Source organism: Podarcis filfolensis (assembly GCF_964270895.1).
Source record: "Podarcis filfolensis genome assembly, chromosome: 5".
NCBI classification, from domain to species: domain Eukaryota; kingdom Metazoa; phylum Chordata; class Lepidosauria; order Squamata; family Lacertidae; genus Podarcis; species Podarcis filfolensis.
The window spans coordinates 72,695,930-72,721,241 of NC_139608.1; the positions used below are offsets into that span (position 1 = coordinate 72,695,930).

The 25,312-nt window shown below is 41.9% G+C and overlaps 2 protein-coding genes across 7 annotated transcripts in view; one reads left to right on the forward strand and one right to left on the reverse strand.

The window, feature by feature from the left end:
* RTKN2 (rhotekin 2) overlaps nucleotides 1-24,758 on the forward strand; it is a 56,775-nt gene extending 32,017 nt beyond the window's left edge. The window contains exons 13-15 of one of the 3 annotated variants that reach the window (XR_014548219.1): nucleotides 3,733-3,885; nucleotides 10,996-11,078; nucleotides 24,604-24,758. The gene's annotated coding sequence lies outside the window, so the exon portion shown is untranslated. Of the gene's footprint in view, nucleotides 1-1,742; nucleotides 1,876-3,732; nucleotides 3,886-10,995; nucleotides 11,079-24,603 lie in introns of those variants that run through there. The other 2 variants (XR_014548220.1, XR_014548221.1) reach the window with 2 other exon arrangements.
* ARID5B (AT-rich interaction domain 5B) overlaps nucleotides 12,152-25,312 on the reverse strand; it is a 178,720-nt gene continuing 165,559 nt past the window's right edge. For all 4 annotated transcript variants that reach the window (XM_083614423.1, XM_083614424.1, XM_083614425.1 and 1 more), the window contains 2 exons: nucleotides 24,774-24,972; nucleotides 12,152-19,858 (listed from right to left, as the gene is read on the reverse strand). In XM_083614423.1, coding sequence (XP_083470549.1) covers nucleotides 17,717-19,858; nucleotides 24,774-24,972 — 2,341 coding nt within the window. In that variant the 3' untranslated portion in view covers nucleotides 12,152-17,716. The remainder of the gene's footprint in view (nucleotides 19,859-24,773; nucleotides 24,973-25,312) is intronic.

The window sequence follows — 25,312 nt, forward strand, 5'->3', positions numbered from 1 at the left end:
GAGAGAGGTGGGAAAATATTGTTTAAAAAGGTGTAGTCATAGGCATATCAGTGTATTCAAATCTGAATTGTTAAATTTTGTTATTGTTATTATGGTTTTTGTTGTATGTGTCTTTTGCAATTCATGTTTGTATCGAAAAAATGATTATTATTTTTTTTAAAAAAGACTGACTGCTGTGTTGGTCTCCAGGAAAGTGGGAACAGGGAGATCTAAAACGGTGCTCTTTTCTTGGAATAATTGTGTTGGTGGAGCAAGGCTTTTTTAATTTTTAAAGTATCCCAGCTTTCCTAATCAATGCAGTTGGCCCAATAAAATACATCATTTTGACTCTGACCTATGGTTTTGTTTTGTTTTCAAGTACATTTATAGAATTATAAATCATGCTTCCCTGACCTTTTATGAAATAAAAGAACTATTTTGGGCTTAGCTAATTTCTTAAACTGTACAATCTGCTGAGTAGATCCCCTGGGCTAGAACTGAAGAGTAAACAGTATGTTGGCCTCGCTGTAACAACAAGGCAAAGAGATAAAGCTATCCAATAGTAAATGTTAATTACATTTCTAATAGTCTGACTATAAGCCATTATGGTGCTAAAAAAAGGAAATATTCATAAAAGTAATTGGACATATTATGTAAACTGACATTCATTTCACTTTAGCATACTTCAGTGAGCACAATATTCTATGGCTGTTCTGCTGTTTTCTAAATTCTCCAAGGTACGCAAAGGGGCATTGAACAAATAAGCATTTCATATAATTTAGCCAGGGTTTTAAATTTTTATCCTGCCTTTTAGATTTGCTACAACTGAATGGTTAAGTGTGGTGTGTGTGTTTGTGTGTATCCCTGAAGAATATATATATATATATATATATATATATATATATATATATCCCTGAAGATGATGGGCTTGGGTCTGGATGGTTCTTGTGCTCAGAAAAAGTTAAACAGCTATAATAATTTGGGGTACTTAATCTTTTGCTGAGAAAACACCACTGCATATGCATCAGTTGTGTTTCCTGCATAACATGTTTAGTTGCCCCAAATCAGGATTCCCAGATACATAGATGTTTTAAAGTGTGTGTGTGTGTGCTATCGCTGCATATTTGTTGCAGAAAATCCTGGCATACACACAGGAAATACATTTGCCACCTAACATGTGAGCACTAGCTCAGTAAGCCAGGCAATTAGAACAGGCACCTGAGCACTTCTTTGGGGGGTAGGGAGTTGTCAACAGTGAACTATGAATCCGCCCCCCCCCCCCGTTAATTTTCTTGGACTCAAAGGGCAGAAACTGCTGTTTGCTGTATGAAATACTTCAAATGCCTCTGCTCTTTTAAAGCCAAACACAGACATAGTATATTTTTGCCCAATTATCATCAACGAACTGTAATAAACTGTTACAAGAAGCTTGGCAGATACTTCAATCTTGGGGAAACTTGATTGATTTATGAGTTTATGAAGAATGCTGAAGTATGATGGATTGATTTTTATTTTTTTTAAATAGTGCTCTGGAAGTCAGTTCAGATGAGTGATTTAATGAAAATCACATTGCGAGCAAAGTTGCGGCAGTTTGCTTCAAGGGATTATACTGAAACAAGATAGGATAATATCTTAATATAACCACTACCAAATGGACATAATTGAGATCTCCCATATGCACATGAAGATCTGTCTGCGAAACATCGCCATAAATTGCTTTTGCTCCATGAAAAATAATCTTTGAACATTTTTTTTATATCAAGACAGCTATCAAAATGTTTATATACCTTCAAAAGAAAAATAACCCTACCAATGAGGACAACATTTCTGCTTCTAAAAGCTGATCTTTGCTGTTGACCTGATGATAAAGCAAGATTCTGAAACTCTTGATTTAAGGTAGATCAAAGTTATTACCTGTCCTGACTACTTGGCATAGGGTGTGCTAGAAAACTGAATGGAGGCCGTTGCTTTACACATTACCGTAGAAGGCAACAAGGCTTCAAGATGCAGTAAAGTATGTGCCCACACTACATAAGCCAGAGAAACAGGCTGTGAGCAACTGTGTCCACTTGTGGTTTGGCTCCCCACAGTATCTTTTCATGGAGCACCTGTGGTGAAAGGCAACTAGCTACCTCACAGGCAAAACACACAGATTCCACGGTGTGCTTCTTTCTGCTGGAGCCATTAAGCACCTTAAATCATAATCACAGGCTTTGATTTATTCTCCAAGGCTTTAGTTTCTGCCTGAGCCACCTACTTCAGAGCCAATCTCATGCATGTCTGTTCGGAAGCAAACTCCATTGAATTCAATGAGGCTTACACCTACATAACTGTAATGAACCCTAGTTTCTATTTGATAGAATAAAATTTCCATATTCACTGCCTTCATTAAACACACACATCAAATTACGAGTTTTATTTATTTTTATTTACTGCAATTTATTTAAGACTGCCCAGTAACATTGTTTAAAGTTGTGTTTATGTTATATTACCAGCTGGACCAAAGACTCACATGTATCATTAGCAGTGCCCTGATCACTCGGAAGGTAAGCTACCCAGTCTATATAATCACCAGGGCTACAGAATTCCTTTGTATGGTGAAAGACTATGCATGCCAGGTCCTTGTAGTGTACATTACAGGACGTTGTGGTGGAGGAGGGACACGTGGGCTTCTTCCTACACGAAGGGACTTCCTAGTCCTGTAGGAGCTGATCAGATGTAAGCCCAGCCACCCCAATTCCATGGTAGCACCTCCAGAAGGGAGGAAATTAATGGGACAATGGGAAATGTTTTGTGTGCTGTTCTTGTCCCCCAGTCAGATAAACTGACGAGGGCTTGCAATGGCACAGACTTATGGCTCTCAGCAGCACTAATATTGCAAGACCCAGGATTTAAAGGTCTCGCAAGATTTTGAAGCAAGATTTCTGGGACCTTATAAACAGCTTCACACATGGTAAGCCTCAACTGGGCTTCCACAAGTAAAGCACAATACCAATAGCATCTCCCTCCCTCCCTCCCCACCCCCATTTTACTGCCCTCTTTTATATGGCAATGTTCTGATCAATTCTCTGGAAATCTAACAAAGTTGTGGCTATTTTGCTCCAGCGCTGTGGCCTCCTTATTTGTCATCTGTACAGTGTCTCTGTGTTATGTCTGGTTCAAACAGAATATGCAAATGATGTATGTTCTATGTTGTGGTGACTGTACTTTTGTTTTTCTCAAGCCCTTGGGATGACATAGAGTAAAAAAAAATATCAATAAGCCTTGACTACCTTAACAACACGAGGTTGCTCGTGCTCCTGTTTATCAGGTTAAGGCTAAGAGGAAGGATTTGAACCCAGTTCCGTTGTCTTCAGATATGTATTTGTACAGCATCCTTGGCCATCTGTGTTTCTTACAAGCTAATGAAAATCCCTGGGAGCTGTTGAATGCTATTCTTAGACAAAACCTCATTATCTGGATTTCTGTACCATTGAAAGCATACAGATCACCCTGGAGAAGCTAATGGATGTAAATAAATCCACACCAATTAAGTTGGTAAAAGAAAGAGAGTAATATGAAAGATCTTGTGTTCTCAAATGTGCTCTGTAACTGAATAGGGTTTTTTCATATAGGCTACATTGTTAAAGGAGTAATGCCATAATATAGCTCCACTCTGCCATTGCAAAGGAAATCAAAAACAATATAGCACGAAATAAGGTGTAATGGACCTCTTCTGTTAACAAGGACCTAATACAATTATTTTCCCCACAGGCATCATTGACAAGCCACACCTTTGTTCTCAATTGCTTCTCCCTAGTTATGCATGTTATGAGAAAATGGCTAGGAGAGAGGTTTTTCTCCCTGTCTCATAGACTAGAACCCAGGACCATCTAATACAGCTGAAGGTTGGAAAATTCAGGACAGGTAAGAGGAAGTACTTCTTTGTAACTAAACTATAGAATTGGTTCCTGCCAGATGTAGTGACAAACATCAAGTTGGGTAGCTTTGAAAAAGAATTGGACTAATTCATGAACTAATTCTAGGCATCATAGCTATGTATTGCCTCCACTGTCAGAGGCAGTATGCTGGGAATCACATGGAGAGATGTGCTGTTGCATTCAGGCCCTGTTTGTGGGCTTCACAAACCAACTGCTTGGCCAATGTGCAGAGCCGACCCACCCTTGAGGTTGGGTGAAGCAGCCACCTGAGGTGGCGGACAATGCAAGAGGCAACCTCTCCACTGGTGCTATGCCCATTCCACTGCTTCTGCTGCCACCAGAGAAGCAATCCAGGTAAGGGAGGTTTCGGCAATGGTAGAGAGGCACAGCATTCTGCCACTTAGCTTTGCCCTGCTGGTCTCTCTGCGCCCCTACCGGCAGAGGGAGACCACCAGCAAAGCTCTCTGGAATGCCTCCCTCTTGCCGAGCGGGTGTTCCAGGTGCCCTTACTCCGCCACCTCCCAGTGGCGAGGTTGCATTTCCTTGAGGGAAAGGTACCAAACCATCTCTGGCCGCCCCTGTCAATGTGAGAACAGGATGGCCTCGATGGTTTTTGGCCTGATCCTGCAGCGATATTCTTATTTTCTTATTACTTTAGGATACAACCCATTATAAGTAGTTGTGCGGGGGACTTATTGGGGCCAGAAAATATCATATAAATATGAAAACTATTGCAGGTGACGCAGTCTGTGGAAGTCTGCTGGGGTAGAAGGTCTTTTGAAGTCTCTTTCTCGAGGTCTTTGAAACCCAGAATTACATCCCACTCCCTGCTTGCTTGGTCCCTGGCTCAGTCCAACGCTACGCTACAGGTATGTGGGCAACCGTTTTCTGGCCAAATACATTGGTTTTATTTATAGGCAAAGCGGGCAAGAATTGGCACTCTATAAACAAAGAGAACAGGAAATGGCCATCGGGCAACAGCTTTTTCTACCAGCCCTAGGAGCCTTCAGAATAGAGCTGCAGCCATGGGCATTATGTGTGTGTGTCTCTCTTGGTGAACTGAGTGGAAGCCTATGAGCCACAGGAATTCAACAGTGCTTTATTTTCCGTTGTAAGGTTGCTAAAGTTGTCAATATTGCTTTGTGGATTATGAGTGGTGTAATGCTTTGTGAATCTTATGAAATGACTTTCTTGTGGTTGTGCTGTTTAGCTTATTCTTTTCATTTTGTTAATAGTGTTTACAGTGTTTTATAGAAGGTTGTTGTTTTACTGGTGATTTGTAATTGTTTTACTGTTGATTCTATGCTTTGATACACCACAAGCAAGTACGAAGCCACTATTGTATCTGAGAAGCTATCACTGATTTTTAAGTGATGCACTGGAGTGAAGGTTAAGGGTGCAGTGCAACCCAAGACATATCTAATCTGATGTGAACCCCATTGACTTCAGTGGGGCTTCCTTTCTCCAGGGGAGTAGGTATATGATCCCAGCCCAAGTTCCATTGATCTCGGAAAAACCTACCGTATTTTTCGCTCTATAAAATGCACCAGACCATAAGACGCACCTAGTTTTTGGAGGAGGAAAACAAGAAAAAAATATTCTGAATCTCAGAAGCCAGGGATCGCAGCAGCAATCTCTCTTGCTGTTCTGGCTTCTGGGATAGCTGTGCAGCCTGCATTCGCCCCATAAGACGCACACACATTTCCCCTTACTTTTTAGGAGGGAAAAAGTGAGACTTATAGAGCAATAAATACGGTAAGCACATGGGACTGGTTTTATGCCCTATTTTGTGTGCTCATCCTGCACCACAACGCCATCTTATATCACAGCAAAGTTTTCCTTTCCTTTCCCCACTTCCATGCTGTATATAAGAAGCATTTGTTCAGCTGCTTGGAATGATGGGCTGTGCATTTTTCAAAGGCATTACTTAACTCAGAAGAGGTACAGTTTAAGTATCTTTATGGATATCTCATTTCTTATGAATTTTTCAATAGGAGATAAAATGAGGTAATGTGCAATGGAGAGAGGAAGCTGTGGGCTTTTTTGTAGTTGTTGTTACTTCTCCCTTTTCAAATGGTTTTGTTTTGTTTTTAAAAATCTGTCATTTGCAGGAAAAACACCATGTTTAATATACAAAATCTTGTGGCTTGAAAGAACCTTTTCTTCCCCTCTCAGACTCTATTTTGTTCTGCCTATGTAACCCGGGAATTTGGATAATTTCAACCTTGGTTAAAGCCCTTGTAGCTAACTAAAATGAAACTTGTTAAGAGGTCAGCAATGATAAAAGGGGGATAATGGTCACATGTTATTTACTAAACAGATTCCTGTGTACACATTACTGCTTGCTCTGGCTCCATTCTGCTCCCAGCACTGGTGCTTGAAGCCAAGGTACACATGCCGTTAGCCACAATCCATAGGTATCCTGTAGCTTCTGGAGAATCTTTTCTGTTTGATGGGCTTTCTTTCCCTCAAAGGAGCTTCCATCCAGTTAGAAAATGGAAGCCATTGTTGAACCGGGGTGCATACATTTCAGGCAGGTGATACGCAAGTGCAGATGACAACTTCAGTCAACTGAAGTTTGGTGCAGGGAAACAAAGCGGTTAATGTGCATCAGGTGCTGACATCCCTGCCCCCCGTCTGGTTCTACAACCACTTGATTTAGCCTGGCAAATAAAAGTGAACCTTCCCTCTAGGATGCTTGGGTCATCTTTTGCACCAGGGTGGAGCTCCTCTTCACTCCAAATGTATCACAAATGCATCAAATTGCCGTTTTGTGGTCAATATGGTGTCCATCCTTTTTTTTTTTTTTTTGAAGCTTCGGTGGTACTTCCTTCTTTTTGAAAGCTTTTGTTGTGTTGTTTTGTTGCATGCTTCCTTTGTCTTACTGGAATATGAATGCTGAACATTCCACCTATACCTTGAGTTTTGAGTGTAGCACATAAAATGAATAGCCCTCAAGAGAGGAGTGACAGTAAATGCAGCTGCCTTTGTGAGATGGGCAAAAAGCACACTGTTCAACCAAGCACCACTTGACCAGTTCCTTACATTTCGTGGGAACTATTCTAGCCATTGATATGGGACTGAGATGCATACTAAGAGGTTCATGGCTCTCTCCTCTGCTGCACACTTGTGTGTGTGTGGCTGGACCAGTTCCTTTTCTATGTCAGCCCTGCCCATCTACAGTATGGGGGTAGTGGGCTACGTTTACTAAATTGCTGTTACATATTTTCAGAATTGCTATGTTCCTGGATGGAGGACATTCTAAACTTTTATTGGGTAGCCTCCTTCCAATAGTTAGCATAATAAATGGGAAGACAGAAAGTACTAGATTTTTTCTATATATACCTCCAGGTGTGTATCTATGCTTTCTAGATGGGGTGAAAACTTTTCATTTTTAGTTTTTACTGCACTTTTTAAAAACTCAGCTCGGATTAATTATCTGTACAGAGGAGAAGCAAATACCGTATTTTTCGCTCTATAAGACGCACCAGACCACAAGACGCACCTGGTTTTTGGAGGAGGAAAACAAGAAAAAAATATTCTGAATCTCAGAAGCCAGAACAGCAAGAGGGATCGCTGCGCAGTGAAAGCAGCAATCGCTCTTGCTGTTCTGGCTTCTGGGATAGCTGCGCAGCCTGCATTCGCTCCATAAGATGCACACACATTTCCCCTTACTTTTTAGGAGGAAAAAGTGAGTCTTATAGAGCAAAAAATACAGTATATCTAGGGCATGGGTAGGCAAACTAAGGCCCAAGGGCCGGATCTGGCCCAATCGCCTTCTCAATCCGGCCCGCGGACAGCCCGGAATCAGTGTGTTTTTACATGAGTAGAATGTGTCCTTTTTCCAAAAATGCATCTCTGGGTTATTTGTGGGGCATAGTAATTTATTCATATTCCCCCCCATATAGTCCAGCCCCCCACAAGGTCCGAGGGACAGTGGACCAGCCCCCTGCTGAAAAAGTTTGCTGACCCCTGATCTAGGGGTTATACATACAAAATGTTCCCATTTCCTTCGGAGGTATTGCAGTGCTTTTAAATGTGTGTTTGTCCTTATGTTCATTTTTATGGTGGTAATAAGGCTGCCAAGAATGCAAGGTTAAAACTTGCTCTAAAGAGAGAATGGTTTGTGCCAATCACCAACTCTCCCTTTGAACAAGCTTGTTTAAGACAGAGTTTGTCTCAAAACAGTTTTGCTTCTTCCTCTGCATTTTCTTGATTGAGATCTTCACAGCACTTAAGGAGCATTCACATGATTGATTGCAGTGGCTGAGCAACATAAATATCTACTTGAAATGTCATTGTGTCTTAATGCAATATCAGCCTTTGCAGGGTTGGGGAATAATCATTCCTTGCAACGCACACATTGTCAAATGGACGAATTAATTAAACTGGAATCACAATGTTCCAAGAAAATACATATATAAAAATACAAGCGTGTTAAGGAATTATAGTATAAAAATTACCTTGTTGTTTAATTGCTACATATATTGCTGCATTGAATGAGTTCAGCGAGGTCTCCTCCTAGGGACCATATATCAGATCTGCTGTTTTGAGTAGTCCTCAGTCTATTGTGAAAAATATTTGTATTTCTAGCAATATCATTCACATTTTGGGGGGTCACTTTAGTTTTATTTAGGTTTGTTATACATCCCTGAGATATGACTAAAGTCTTGAGGGGCACGTTATGGTTTAAAGAAATGCAGACTATTGCTTAAGCAAAAATAAACAAACTGGGAGACAGATTTCGCTTGAGCTGTACAGTGCAGTCATGAAGAGTGAGACTATGAGTGTGACCTAGGAAGTCTGCACCAGTTCCTGGTTTTGTGAGGCCTGGGGCCAAGAAGCTGTTGGGAAGGGGGGGACCGCCTTCTCTGGGGTGCTTGACTCCAAACACACGCACAGCACAATTACTTCCTTTTCCTTTGCAGGTCTTGAAGCCTATTTCAGGCAGCTTTTTCTTTAAAAGGTACCGAGATCCTACTGCTATTATTAGCTATGTTTGAGAGGTGTTTTTTTTTTTTTAAGGGTTAGCTAGTTTTAAATATTTTAGCACACAATTCCTTGAGTATAAGTAGAGCTTCCCATGTAAGCTGATATTTGCTAGTAAAAGCCTGTCAAAAATTAATGTCAAGATTTATGGTCCAACAGTAAGTCTGAAATGTTATCTGTCAGTTTGTAGCTGTTCATTTTTTGTTTTTTTATTTTGGCTGGTTCCCTCAAAGAAATAGGGCACAGCAGCTGGACAAAGACTGGGCTCTTCCTGGGTTCAGCGTTTATGCTCCGACCGTCTCCCTTATGCAGTCAGTCAATAACTGCGCTGGCCAACTTTCTATTTTCTATCAATAAACATCACGGGGCACAAAGATCTCGATCCTATGATATCTTCTCTGAATAATAAAAGTGTCTTTTCCTAATGGCAACCATCAGCCCCGGGGCTTGTTGGAGAGCATCTCTAAATCCTGCAACAAAAGCATTTGCTGGAATGTGAAATCCCTGCAGAGGGCAGATGCTGTAAGGCGTTTTCCTTTTCTTTCTTTTTTTTAAAAAAGGCACAGAAATTTTTACATTAGTTCCTAATCTGTGCAGCAAAGGAAGCTCTCTCTCTCTCAAGCAAAACTGCAATTGTAGCAGTTTCTGTTTATAGACGGTTTTGATTCTCCATTTGGGAATTACTGGACAACAGAGAAAGAGAGATTTGGCTGCTGTGCAGTCATTAGGAGCTGCTGTTCCTTGAACAGACTTCCACTTATTCATCACATTTGGCACTCCACTGCTAAAATAACCCTGACCAGGAGTCTCATCTTCAAATTAGGGCACGGGCGGTGGGGGAAGGGGATGCATGCTGAACGGGCTGGCTAGGACAGGAGGAGGGACACAGCAGCCCCCCCCCCCCCACTTCCGAATTGGCCTTTGGTCTGATCCAGCAGAGCTACTCCTGTGTTCCTAAAAAGTAAGCAACAAAACAAAAGGGGATGGGGATGCAGCCAGGCTCTTGCTTCTGCAATAGAACATAATGAGTGCCTGTGCCTGAGCTGCAAAAACATACTCTGCATTTAATGCCCCCCCCCCCCGAATCCTGGGAATTGTAGCTGTGAGCAGTAAACAGTAGTTTACTCCTCACAGAGCTACAATTCCCAAACAACACCGCCTGTTTCTATTCACAGAATGATTCGATATTTTAAATGCCAGCCCCTCCTCCCCTTGTTAAAAAGCTTTTAAAACAATGCTTTGTGGACAAATGAATGTTTTAAAACGTAGGGTGTGCAATAATGCAGCGGTTGCTTTTTAAGCACATGCATGCTGTCTCTTCTGTCTTTAATGGTTAAACAGGCCAGCTCTTGCCCATTCAGAAATCTCTGAAAGGGCTGGCTGTGGGCCAGCTCCAGATGTGAGCGAAACAAATCGTGTACACCAACGGGTGGCTCTGGGTACAGGGATGTGCATCCAGTCATATCAATGAGGCCTGAATGAGCATTGTGAGATGGGCTGGGGAATGTGCCCACAGCTGTGCAGTGGCATCCAGATGTGCTGCTTGTGCACATGGATTTCCCTCGCCAGATTGAGGTGTTCTTTACATTTTAAAACGTGTCTGGGGAATCAAACATTCTGAAAAGGATTACAGGTTTCAGAAAAGAAGTAGTAAAAGTCTTTCTCCAAAAGCTGTCTGGTTGGCTGGTGTTTTTGTTGGTCACAGGGCAAAAAATGTGCATGATGCCATCTTGTGGCCAAACGTTTCCACTTTTTATGCACCAGAATAGCCACAATCCAGCAACCAGTGAGGTCTTTCAGCCTAATCTGCAGCATAGCATTGTTTTGAAGATGATAAAAAAAGAGAAAAGATTGGTGCAGGAGGAAAGGGAAGTAGATTCATATGCTTCTTGGCAGAAAGTTAGGGCATCAAATGTAGTGAATAAAAAAAAATATGACAAATAATTTGGGGGCCTATTGATGTGATCAGACTGCATGGCCCAAAATCATTAGATGGTTTAATCTTACTGCAGTACTGTACTGAGTTTATTAACATGAAAGGCCTAGGAAAACAGTAATTCTGTAACTACTTAAATTTTGCTGATCGCCTTGAAATGATGTTTTTTAGGATGCATATTCTGACATTGTTTTGGGCATGGCTTGCTGTTGGAGTAGCAAATACCTGGAAACCCATGTTGTGGCCTAATCGAGGTGAGATTCCACTGCGTTTTTTTATTGAGAATAAGTTATTGATACTGTAATGGCAGGGGTTTTTTTTGCTTTGTTTTTAACAATAATGTGCTTAGTAATTATTTTTGTTAAGCCCTGCAATTGAGACAATGAAGATTTGATTTGGGGTTGTTATCCGACAGCGTGCTGTCAGGCTGGTCAATACTTTGTGTGTGTAGCGCACTGATTGACTCATGATGTGAGATAATGTTCTCTTTTATCTTAGCCTTACTGGTCCTTGGTAAATCCAGGTTACTCAAGCGTCAGTTTGACAGCCTGTACATACTTGTGTAATATTTACCATGTTATTTCAGAGCCTTTGATGGAAGGCATTGCATAAGAACAAAGCCTCGTTTGTTTCTTAAAAGACTAGATCCACACTCACATGGTGCTGCGTAGCAGACAGGGAATCCTGCCATTTGCCTTTGGGAATGCTCTGAGGATCCCCTTGTACCCAGTAAAGGGTACGACCCGCATTACAGCTTACATGTAGCTCTTTGTAAACTTAGCCAGCTAAGCTTTAAAACAAATTAGATCCCCCTTTCCATTATTAAAGGAGGATCATTCTAATGCCTCTGAAAGCATGAAAATCTCTTCTTCAGCCTGAAGTTATCAATGGAGGTCAGCTTCTTATCCGTTGACTTCCATCAAAGAATACCAAGTACAGTATCTCCCCACAACTGTCAACACCAGAATAAGTTATGCGAAGTAATTCTATGGAATCTATGGATTATGCAAATATGTGTGAATTGTGTTGCAGAATGTTTATAGGTTGCAGAATTTCATTTTTCTACTCATAAAATTGAAGCTATCTTTGGGCTAGAGGTTTTATCTTTCGTTTTCAATGCACACAGATCTCTCCAGCCCCATTCCTCCATCTATGAAGATGACTATATGTAAACAAACTTCTCTCTCCCGATAAACTGCGACCTTGCCTTTCTTTCATCTGACTCTCGGCATGGGGACCGAGCTGTCCCCAGACTGCTGCTGCTGAGAGGTTAAAAGGGTTGAACACAGAAATCCCTTGGGTGATAAAAAAACTGTTTACAAATGTATTAAACATAAAAGGAAACAGATAGTAACATTTTTTATTAAATATTACAGTGGATCAAAAAGTACAAAATATCTTTGCTTGCTATGTGATTGGGAAACTATTGGCACATAATACAGTATCAAAAGCATTAATACATACAATTTGGAAAACATACAAAAATTGAGTGTTTATAGTTGGCTCAGCTTTTCTTTCTTTCTTTCTTTCTGGTAGTGTTTAAACTTATTTAATTTGAAAGGTTACTCAGTAACCCTTTTATTCTTTTAAAAAATGGGAAAACTATATAATATTACTGGGCCATTTTTTTTCTATATACAAATAATCACCTTACAGAGCATATAAGCTACAATAACTTGAATCACAAGAATGTATACACTATTTACAACAAAAGAACGCTCAAAACAAAGTATAAACAGCTAGTAGATTATGCTGCCTTTGTTAGACCATATTTAAAACTATGGGAGGGGAGGAATACATGTAAAATATCAAATACATTTACAGCTAACACCGGTTAAGTGCTCAATAATGATAGTTTCAATACTGCAGACCTCATTATCAGTGAAATATTTTCCCACTATAAGCATTACAAATTGTGAAATGGGGCCAGGCTTGACTACGCTCATTGCTGTACAATCGGATCACATGGAATAACGAGTGAGTAGAAGCCAACCTCTCCCTTTAAAGGCACACACCACACAACCTATTTCTGTGGCCATCTACTGGCTTCTGTGAGCCACACAACAGAATAGGACAGAGCTTGAACATATGGGGACTAGTCAAGAAAACAGTGAGACAGAAGTGACTTTGGCTCTGTTTAACTCTTGCACGGCTGCTGCCTCTCTGGTTGCTCCTGTGCCACCCCCAGTTAGGGCTGCTTACACAATTAGGCATCACCCGAGAGACATTTCCCTGTATGGCGGAGGAACAACTACACTATCACACCATTCCAGCTAACGTGTGAAATGGGGCCAAAATTACTCTCAGCTTTTCTTGATGCAGAAGTTACCTGGAGTGGAATAACCATGGAAACAGTAACAATCCCATTACTCCAGGTACTATATTAAACAGGGCTCAAGTCACAGGTTTCATTGGCTTGCGGCCTGCGTGCTTAAGGATTCATAGAGCAGTTCAATAAGCCAGGAACACTTCTTAGCTTTATGTTGGGCTTCAGATGGAATTGGGAAACTCTTCTGATTACTAAAGTGAGAATCCGGTTGCAAAAGGCCTCACCCAACACAAACCCCTCCCCATGTCAATGGCTTCTAAAAAGACAATTCTATCGAGGGGAGGGAAAGGTTTTCTTTGTCTTTAATCTCATCAACCTTCAGAATCTTTAATGAATCCTGAACAGAGTGAGTTGGAATTGCAACATTTCTTGGGACCAACTCATGGTAAATAGATTTATCACTCTGTTGCCAATTAAACTGTTTTCTTTACCAATCTACCAATAACAAAAAAAACTTGTGCAATTTCATTCAGTAAGGCCCCTTGAACTCAAACAAAGCAAACAAAGCCCCATTTAAGTCACAGAAAGTAGTCTTCTGCCAGTGGAAAATGCAATACTTAATAGAAATCATGGATTTTTTAAAAGCATTCTTAGGCAACCCACCCCACCAATGGTATGAGCTATGTCCTCATTGCTCTTCATTTACCCTCATCTTGGCCAATGCATCATGAGCTTTCTAAAAATAAGCCAATCTTCCTATTGAAAAAAGCAAGAGGAACACACACAAAAGGGGGGGGGGGTCAATTAACCCTGCACTGTGATCTGTCCAAACAACTTTCAAAACGATGCATGAAACTGAAATTGGAGACTTACAAAATAAGCACATGAGGTTAAGATTTAACAGTATGGTTATCAAATCAAACTTTCAAAAATGAGTCATCCTAGGGTTGTGGGATTTGGAATAAATGGACAGTCAAGTACCCTCATATGCACGCATAGCTCCTGTGCAGGAGGGCAGCCCCATTCCTTTCAAGAGGGTGGGGAGCTAAGTATGTGCCAGAGGATTTGTGCACAGTGCGACCCTCTCTACTGGAGGGAAAGGGGTAGGATAGGGGCGTACCACTGTAAGCAATGTGGAGCTACCTCTGCATGCAGTAAATGACTTGCTAAGGGTGTGCTGTTCCAAAACGAGGGACAATCCTTTTAAAACAAGGGACATCCCTTACTGTAAGGGGGATCAGGCAACCCTACATGCAGATTATCCCAAACAAATCAGAGATGCATTACATCCTGGATTAGCAAACCAGGCACATAATTCTAACAGTCATTGCAGGCTTATACAACCCTGCCAACTTCCCTTCCCCCTCCCCACCTTGATTATTATATTAGTCAGGTTTAGTGCAATTTTTTTGTATACTAATAATGCCCTCTATGGCATCTGATCAACTTAGAATGTGATTGTTTGTTTTTTTTTTTTGAATGCTCCGAGCACAGCAGGAAAAAGAAAAGCAAAAGTCGGCGTTGGCACATTTATCTTCTAAAGTCTACTAGCCTGCTTATGCATCATCAGTTCATATAATTTTACCACAAGAACATAAAAGCGTTAAATTGAAGATAACATCGATCTTTAACAGTAGATGTCTATTATTTTGTTGTTTTTTCCACCATTGTATATTAAATAGGTTACATTATATATTGCAGTTGGCTTCATATCACAGGAAATTTCAATATAGGATGTTTGGCATGCATGCACGATGTTGCTTAAGTAGTTTCCACTAGTTTCCAGTAGTTTTGATTATTACTGTATTTGAATTGCAATCTGGGATGGGTTCAGCTCACAACCGATTTTCACATTGTAAAATGCCTCAAAAAGTTCAGCCTCTCTGGGTGGCTGTCCATACTTCCAGACCCAGCACAGAAAGGTTCCTCCAAATAAATCCACATCGTTGTAGGTTGATTTTCCCCATGGAAAAAACCCAAACGCACCAGCTTCACTTACGGACTTGTCACTCTTCAAATTATACCTTGTGACTGGGGTGTGGGGCTGCATTTTAGCCTCATGGGGAGGACCTGCCCCACCACCAACTCAAGCTGATCGCTGTTGAGCCAAGTGCTCAGTGGGCTGCCATGGCCACGATGTGTGGCCAGCGATGATGCCAGAGAGGTATGGGGCAGCCTCAACAGATTTGGCTGCCTTTGATGCTTCCTGAATGGGAGGTGGAAACTCAGCAAATCCACGAGAGACACTGGAACCAAAATGAGTGGAAGCTGGCATTGTTTCTTTGATTTGAACAAAGCCAGCTTCACGGCAGCACCTGACATTTCCTCCCTCTCTGGTGGTAAACATCACTTGTGCTGGTACACGGTGTCAGAGAGGAATATGAGATGGGGGCAGAGGACACGGTCCTTGGGACTTCCTACTTAGCACCAGCTTTCAAGTGTTCTGATTACACACATTGGGCGCTTGCTTTCTACACCAAGGTTCTGTCCCTGCGTGAACAGCAATGGAAGCTTCAGCAAAGGCCTAGAAAGCCCTCAGCTGCTCACTCAAAGCCGCTGACAAAGGGCTCTTCGAACACCTTTCCCTCCCAAGAGGAACAGCAATACAGGCTGAATGAAACCTTCCCTTTTGCAACTCAGGTGCTCATGCACAAGCCAAGGCCAAAGCAAATGAGAGTGAGCAGCCAGCTGCAGTCTTTAAGGGTAGAACTCTTACTCTTGCTGTTCCCATGGGTGTGTAAGGGGTGTGTGCATGCACTAAAAGGGCCCTTGAGTTCTCCTCTAAAGCCTCCAAGCTTGCACAGTAGCTAGTCAGTGGGTGGAGCCATGCCTGCCAGCTCTTTGAGCCTTTCCTCACATCAAAATATATCCCCTTTTATACTTCAGCTGCTGCCCTTTGTGCTGTGGTCCTGACCCTGCAATGATCTGAGCACCCTAGCTCATTCCAGCAAAATATCTCAAGGCAATTTTTAGCTTTCAGCAGGAAGACTCTCATGAGAGTCAACAGGGTACTCTGGCTCAGGCTTCAGAAATGCCACTGGCATGGAACTTTTGTTCAATAGGACCAGAGAGTCAAAGTCAAGTAAAACCGGGCTTAAGTGGTTTGTAGATTAAGCTGCCATTTTTGTTTTGAGTCCAAGCCACGTGGTCAGAATACTTTGCTGGAAGAAGGTGGGATGTTCAGCACTTTGTAGGAGGACTCCACCAAGCAAGAGTTCAACCAGTTCATAGCCCAAAGGTGACCCTCAAAAGACTGACTTCCAGATTTGGAACGGCTCCTTGCTATTATCTTTCTCAGAACGTTTATACGTTCTCACCCATCTCACTTCAGCAGCACAGAATCCAGACCATCTTTAACTAAAATGCTTCACCTTCTTTCTCTCCTAACGGCTGAAATTCTTGAAATAGTTTAACAGCCCACAATGAAGGTACTTTAGAACACCAATGTTATTGAGTAACTTGTTGCCAGCACAGTCTCCTAAGCATGTTTCCTTTCTGGTATGCAGGACAGTTTCACAGCCTAGATAAGGTTAAGTACAATTCTTAACAAATTCACAGACCATGATGCAGGAAAACCAGATCCGAGTGGCCAGTAAAACAGCAAAGTATGAACAATTAGAGAACCATTTTGATGGGTGAGGGGAACACTCAGCACCTCTGAAGGATCTAGTTGCTTGAGAAGGAACTGATGTTTGGACTCAGCTGCAATTGTGTGATCTACAGTATGCTTCTCTCTCCATTGGAAAGGTTCATTGAAAATGGATGCTTTTGTTTTGTAAACAATGACATTACCACCCAAAAAGCTGCTCTAAAAACATAAGCAGAAATGGGGAAAGGAAGGGGGAAAATATAAACACATTAAAAAAAGAAGCCCTCAATAACCAGCGCCTTTTTTTCTTTTACCAAAAAGAGGTTGCAAATGAAAAGAGACTGTTCTTTTAAATTAAACAGAGCACAGGATAAGTTGAAAATAACTTGCATAAATTATACAAATGAACTTGACGCTGGAGATTCTTTTGTTTTGTTTCTGAAGCAGATATGTAAAGTCTAATTGGACAGTGTTTACTTTTCCTGTTTTGATAGTGTTAAGATGAAATGCTATGAAGTTTCTGCTATACATTGCATTGATTTGAAATCTGAAAAGTCAGAAAACAAAATGGTACCCAAAGAAGCAATATCCGTAGATCATTTGCTTGTTCCACTTTCTCTCTCATCAGACCTGCCTCTTTTTCTATTTGAAATGTTCCAAAACCCACTCTTTTTTAAGGGGGGGGGGACAAACAAACAAACACCTTTTTTCTCCTCCAGGATAAGGGAGGTGGAGCCTAATGTTCCCCCTGCTCTTCTCTGACACTTGTTTTCCGCATGATAGATACTTTTGCGAACCTTCTTTGCAATGTGAAATGACCACAGAGGAGTAGATGCAGGAGCCCAAAGTAAAAAAACAAAGCCCAGGCGAATCGACTGTCTTGTTTGACCCTCGATCAACTCTGAAGCCTTCAGCAATGAGGGACAAAACTGCTTATTGGTTAACACAAAATAATCGGCTTTTTGTTTAAATTTTGCAAGACATCACAGGCTAAAAGGAATGTAGTTGTTTGTTGTTGTTTTCCAAGGGAGGATTTACAGTTTTGTGCTCGGATGTACAGAAGACAACTGAGAAGGCGGGAAAGCAGCCTGAGGATTGATAGCAGCCAAAGGATAAATGTTGTTGTGCAAAAGGTCGCCATATGAACTTCCTACAGGTGTGGCTGCAGCTAAGTGCCTGTAAAGCTGCTGTGAGTTTCCAGGGGACGTAAGGAACTGTCTTTGCACCATGAACGAGTGGAGAGCCAAAGGCTGCATTAGCGGAGAAAGCACTGCCTGATTTTTCAAGTATTGTAGAGGATGAGAATACCCAGCTGGGATGCGGTTGCTCAGGCTGCTGCACAATGTCCCTGGGTACAAGCCTGTGAAGATGGGGCTGGAGAGGGGAAACTTGTGGCCCTCCAGCATGCCGCCGGGAGGGAGGACGTGTGCTGATTTGCTGCCCTCGGCCTCTTGCTCGAGACCCTTGTCTTTTGCAGGGGCTTCCTTTGGTAAGCGCAGGGGCGAGACGGCTCGGATCTTCTTTTCCGAAATGGCTTTGTCCAAATCCTCCAGGCTGCGCTTCAGAGGCCGAGCTGCCCCAATGGTTTGAGCATTGGTTTTGTGGCTTAGGATGGGGTGGACCATGCCCTCCATCTTCCTTGGGGTCTGCTGTTTGTTGGTCCTGAGAAGAGGCTCGCCGTGCTTCTTGGGGGCCGACACCGTCATTGGAGAAACACGACAAGCTTTGGGGTTGCAGTCTATGCTCAGAGGCTGGCCGCTCAAGGCTTGGAACTGGGATATGCTTTTGCTCTCCACCGAAGCATGCAAGAGGGAAGATGACCCCAGAGCTTTTGCAGTCTGTTTGGGAGTACTTTTAGGAAGACTCAGATCTGTCGGCTGATCATCAGAAGAGGCTTCCATGGGGCTCTTTTTCTCCGGCTGATGGAGAGGCGGGTGGTAGCTTAAGCTTCGCTTGTCTTGGTGCTTGTGTTGAGGGAACATGGAAAGGGCTTCCGTATCTCTATACATGTCTCGGTGGAGGTACTTTGACGTCTGTTCATTATTAAGGTGGTGTTCGGTGTGCCTGTAAAGGCTGTGCAGGTGAGGAGATGAGTAAAAGTCTGCCAAGAAAGCAGGCATGTGGGAGTGGTGCAGCGCCCTTTTTTCATTCATTCTATCTTTCATGTCCTGGATTTCCGACTTTAGTGCATAGGATTCGGCCAGAGCACTCAGGTGTTGTTTGGTGAAATCGCAACATTCAGAATCAGTTTTCTTGAGTAGCAGTTCGTGCCTGTAGGTTTCACTAGCAGACTTCCTCTCGTCCGAATTCTTGGGTTTGAAACTCTGTACGTGTTGGATCACAGATGGCCTGCTGAGTGCCGCAGCATCCATCCCAGAGGCATGGGAAGCCTGTGGCATGCTTGACAACAGGTCCTCTTTGCTGCTTAATTTCTTCTTGCTGATCAAAGGTGGTGGTGAGCCGTAAGGGTAGCTGCAGGAGAGGGTTGCCCCACTGACTTGTGACAAGAGCTTCTTCTTTGCCAGAGGTGACATGATGCCCGGGTTGCCTTTGGAGTAGAGCAGTGGTGTGCAGCTGAAACCAGGCTCACCATTAAGGGAACTCGGCACTTCTTTCTCTTTGAACATGTCGAAATTTTGTACTACAAGGACTTTGGGACTCTGTTTCAGTGCATTGTGTATGTCCTCATTTCCTAACTGATCCACTTTGACCGTGCAGTTGGCAATGTAGTCCGCCATCTCTGGGAGTTTATCGTCTTCCATCTCACTTTGACTTGGAAGTGGGAGTTGGATAGTGGGGAAGTTATTAAATGGAATTTCTTGGGCACTACTTTCTAGGTCGTCTGTGAGACAGTGAACTCTTTGTTCCTGCTTTGGCTCATCTGGGTCCTCTGACAGACTGGGGATTTTCCCGACTGTGGAATTCAAGACCTCATCTTCTTCTGGGGACACCAAAGCACTTGAGACAGAATCTTTGCATGACATCTCCTCCTTGACTTCCTCACTGTTTGAGCTGACCTCTTCAAAGTCTGTCTTTTCCAATGATGGCATCCCAGTTACATCTAGTGGAGAAACCTGGGACTCTTCTACAGGCAGCTTCATCTCCTCTGCGACAGTTAGCTCAGATGAGCTTTTCTGGTCTGGACATTCTTGAACTTTCTCTTGTTCCGATGATGCCTAACAAAACATTTTAATGGAGAAGTGTAAGAAAGCACTGTAGCATGAAAGGCATGAAATTCTCAACCAAGACATAGTGGCATCTCTCGGAAACAAACTTGTCCATCATGTTGAGCACCAAACGCTTTAATAGCCACTATCACATTTCAACACAGACATCTACCCTGGCAGTATTGTAAACATTAAAGTATAATTACAAATGTCTTAATAAGTCATAGGCGATTCTTTGTTTTATTTTGTTACCAGGCAGCATAAAATAGGCTCCATTGATATGCTGACTAGGCAGCGTTTATGCTGAGGCCATTTTTTAGTTAAGAGGACCACCGCTGTGTTGACAATGGCATTTAGAAAGATCTAAGATTGTTTTCCATATTTAAAACACGTACTCCCAAGCATGCTTGACTTGACTTTTATTTATTATTTATTAAAAAGTATTTCTAAGCTACTTAGGATTTAAAAATGGTGCATGCACAAAGTATAAACCAACATGAACACTGTAAAACAACATCATAAAAACAGAGATAACAAATGGATCTCTCTTATTTTAGACCTGATCTCTTGGCACTACTAAAACCAGCGCTTACCAAAATGAATCCCCCCCCCATGAAAATATATAAAATGAAGTCTGTGGGTGGGCGGGAAGCAAAGCTTCGCTGACGCGTTCTGAAACAATTGGCGTTGTGGCTCATTCGGGCTTCTTTTATTTAGAGATTAGAATAAAGTTGTCAACATGCAGCAAGAGCATTTTTGCCCTCTTCCAGATATAGCTTTCCTGAGTTATAGCCAATGAGGCTCCATCTCTTTATGCTCCTTCATTAATAAAGCTTGTGCACTCAATTCTCCCTATTCATTCCATTATGTAGACGAATGAACTGTGACCTTGAAGGTCATTAGAGTGCTCCATCTGTGATACAGCTGACTGACAACCCTTTTCAAAATTACTGTCATTCTCTTGCGGCATGCCTCTTAGTAGAAGGCAGTCATAAAGCAGCGACGTTGTCTGAGCTCTTCTATTATTATTGTTAACACCCCCCACCCCACCCGCTTCTCTCTTTCTCAGCTGTAAAGAGGAGGCATCGGAAAGTTATTATCTAAATGCTGCATTAGAGGGCGTCATGTGAGAGATGGATGCAAGGCAGCCAATGCATCACAATCTTCTCCAAGATTTACGTCTTTGCAGCTGCTTTTAAATTTTCCTATGTGTTTGGGTTTTTCTATTTCCTATTAGTTAAAGTGTCCGTTACTCATTGTGACTGCTTCCATAATTTTTTCCGCAAAGAAACTCAAAGTAAAAGATGCCTTTTGCAGTCCAAATATCATCATTAGCCCTTTTGCGAAAATTCTAACATTGGCCTCCAGAGCTTATACAATTACAGGAAAATACCAGACAGATGAGCAAAGCAGACGGAGAAAAACTGATAGTTAATAACTGGATCTCTCTCTCTCTCTCTCTCTCTCTCTCTCTCTCTCTCTCTCTCTCTCTCTCCCTGGTTGGGCAACACTTTGATAGGAGCTTGCAGTTGTGCTAGAGCAGCATGTACGAGAGGAATAATAATATTTCATCTTGTACTCAGTTACAGCCATCATAACAAAACAAGAGTCAAATGTAATGCTAAACTGAACTGTAACCAATTAACAGCGTGCTCACACAAACAGTTATGAGTCATTACAAGATAGCTTTCTCCCTCATTGTTCACACTGAAAAACATTTCTTGAAAAATATTTGAAAGTGCATATTTTTCAGGATGTGTCAAGTTAAAAATCTTACCACTTGGAGTACGTTTACAGGATTATTTTAAATGGGAACTATTCACATATTTGCAGAAACATGAAGCCTGAAGGCAGATCATAATCAAGAGAGATGTATGGTTATTATTTCAACATGCACACTGGATTCTTTTGACTGTTTTCAGCCTAATAAAAACTTCACGCACAGCACTGAAAACTGATTTCAAAACCCAGGGCAGTTAAGTTGGGTAAGTTACCATTTCATAGATTGATGGGCCGGGGCATGACATTTTGGGTTACTTGAAATGACTGGTGGCCACTGTGGATGGGGGCTCAGCTTACATTTGCCACCTCTGAAAACCATCTGAGGAGGGTGTTGCAGGGAAGCTGCTGCATGGCTGGTGAGAGGCCCTTCAGCCAGTCCACAACCTGGTTGGTTACTGGTGCCTGGCCTGGGATTGCCGCCTGCTAAGTTTTAAAACAGCCTTAGTGAATCAGGCTTTCACAAGACACAAAAGCTATTACTACATACAGGTAGCCCAGCTTCCTGGTAAACTGGTATGCTGAAGCTGGTTAGATAGGGCAGAGCTGCAGGATGTTGGATGTATGCATCACAAATTCACACAAACACACACATATGGTAGGACTGCAATGATCAGCCAATAGCTTAGATCAGGCATGTCCAGTTCCCAAGAGACTGTGATCTACTCCCAGTATTAAAAAACTGGCAGTGATCTACCCATTGTCATTGGAGGGAGGAGGAACGTGCGTGGGGTGGATGGATTGCCCAGAGTTGTTGATCTTTTGGGGGGAGGATTGCACAGAGTTTTTTAGCTTTTCCCTGTAACTTTTTGTGCACAATAAGGATCCCGCGATCTACCAGGATCAGCCAGGGAATCGCGATCTACTGGCTTAGACGAAGTGGCCAAAAATGTGTCCCTGGCTAATCAGGAAAGGCAGTTTTTATCATGCTAATAATTAATCATTTGAATTTTCATAAATTTGTTATGTTTCTGAAGAAACATAGAATACTCTTCTTCTCCTTAGATGATACATGCATGTTTGTATGCAGCAGGGCATCATCTTATAAGAGAATGCAGGGCTTTTCAGTCCCCGGAAAGGCCAAAATGGCCAAGATGGGGGGGGGACCTGCATTTGAAGTGGGGGGAAAGGTGTGATTCCACATTTGCCCCAGTGTGGGCAAGTCCTAAGTCCCCGTGAAAGCAATAAGTGGATTGTGACTAACTTAAGTCTCAGGGATTGCCATGAGATTGCTTGCACTTAATTTGTGTGGGTTTTGTGCCCACTCTCTTTAATAACTTTCCATATTACCCCAACCAACATTAGCTACGAAAGACCTGCAAATACCACTACTCCCCTCTCTCTGGCTTACAAATTAATCGGCTTACCAGCCCCCTGCCCCAAATCCCAAAAGAATATTGCACCCCACCACCCCACAAACAAATATTTCTTATTTAAAAGATTTACACCCGCTTTTCCCCACCACAAAGGAGTCGCTCTAAACGGCTTACAAATAAACTGCAAACATAAATGCAGCAATGATCCAATTCAGTTCCCCAACCTAAGAGGCACAACAAAAGCGGAATAGTTTTTACATGGTGCTTTCATATGTGAGGGAAAGAGGAATTATATTTTTCAAACTTATGAAAAATGATTTGCTTAAAAGCCTTCTGAGGTCCCTCATACATTTGTGAGAATTTGATATCAAGAACATCCAACATTACTGACTGACGGGAGAAAAGAATTACATGCTATGTTCTTGCAGTCGGAAGCCCACATAATTGCATTTTGTGTTGTGCACTTTCTACTCTCCATCTGAGAACTTGACCTGCGACTCACATAAAAAATAACTGCAGTTTAAGTCGCAGGAAATTTGAGATACTAAACAACAAAAGCAAGGAAGTTCAAAGTTTAGATTGACACTCCATCGCTGGCTTGTTACGTTGTGCTTAGCTTCTATTGCTGCACATATGGTATGTAACATAACTCGCTGATCCAAACTCCCTGCAATAAATAACAAGGCACAAAGGGATGAACAAGGAATGGAATGCTAGACTTAACTTGTATTTCCTTGCTTTTGGCAATTTCTGTTGCAATCTAGCAGTTGCTTAAACAGAGACTGCATGCCCTCTTTTATGTATATTTTAATAAAGATTGTGCCTTTTCAAAATATGTCTCAGTTTACAATTAATTTTTTTTTAAAGGAGCAGGGGTGGGTGAGGGAAATGCTCCAAAGAAGCTATTGCAAAGACTGTGGCTGTATTAAAAATATATTCTAACCCAGGCTTTGGAGGTCAAGTCCATGGAAATAACAGAAAAGGAGAACCAATATTAAAGACGCTAAAGAGTTTTGGCCCAAACAGGCCTTCCAAAGTGGCTTTTCTACAAAAAAAATGAACAATTTACATTATCACCTTCCTTAAAGAAAACTCTAAACAATTTTTATTTTGCCATGTGATTGGTTATGGTAGAAATATCCCTGAGTAAGGCCTATTTGGGCCAAGATACACCGGACAATAATAAAAAGTGCATTACTCTCAAGCGTCTTTGAGCCTGGTTCTCCTCTTGTCATTTCCATTGGATACTTCCTGGTTCTTCTGTGTGGAAGGCATGGGAGGCTGTAAGACATTACCAGCCACACGGCACACACACCCCACAACCGCCCATGTACCACATGTACTGACGACCTTTCCAGAGGTGGCATCTCTGTCATCGCTTCCATGCCCTCCACAATCACACAAGTCAAATCACCATCAGTTATACTTCAGTCCTTCTGAGTAAACTAAGGACCTTTCCCGCTACATTATTCTTAATGTTAAGATGTTTGAAATGAACAAAGTATGTACATATAACTTCAGAATTCTTAGCTGCATATTACGAGAGACCTGGGGAATACCAACCCAGGTTCTGCAGAAAAGCACACGACTTTTACATGGACACATAATGGATTCTGTGCACACTGGAACACATAAGTATACCCTCTTGTGTCTTTTTAGGCCCTGAAGACGCCATGTCAGTAAAAAGGGACATGTGGCCCGGTCCCGAAAGAGGATTTGTTTGCGTGAGCCCTGGTTCAAAAGATGATTTCTGGACATTATGCGATCAAAGCAGCACCTGCAGAATGAAAAAGTTAATAAAAAGAAGAAAGTGGGGAAAGGAAACTAACCTCGGGTGCATCCTGGGGTTTCTGTGCATTGTCTTTCTCTTTCTTGCTCTTTTGGTGTTCATTTCTGATGCGTTTTGTTCCAGACAATTTTATCTTACTTTCCCCCTCCTGGGCGACATTATCTTGTTTTCGAGGTTTCACAGGAGGCAGTGGCTTATCTTCTTCTCCTTTAATAAATCTCTCATACGGCAGGATTAATCTAAAGAACGAATAATTGATCAGTTCTAGAAGTTCTCACCCAAAAGACCAAAATAAAATAAAAGAAATGGCTGTAAGAAGTTCATTGTTAAAAACTGTTTTTTGAAAGAAAGAAAAAAACACTCAAAACTAGAAGTCAAAGATGTGCAGTAGGATTTGGAAGCTGTTTCTTCTTCTCAAACTGCTGCTGAATCAAATTATTTCCTCTGTCTTTCACACATTTTGCAACCACAAAGCTGAGTTTGCCAACCTCTCAGATGATACACACTTTCCCAAACATCTGTAATATTCACACTTTACATGTTTAGGTATACAATGTGTCTTTATGTGTAAACCTAAAA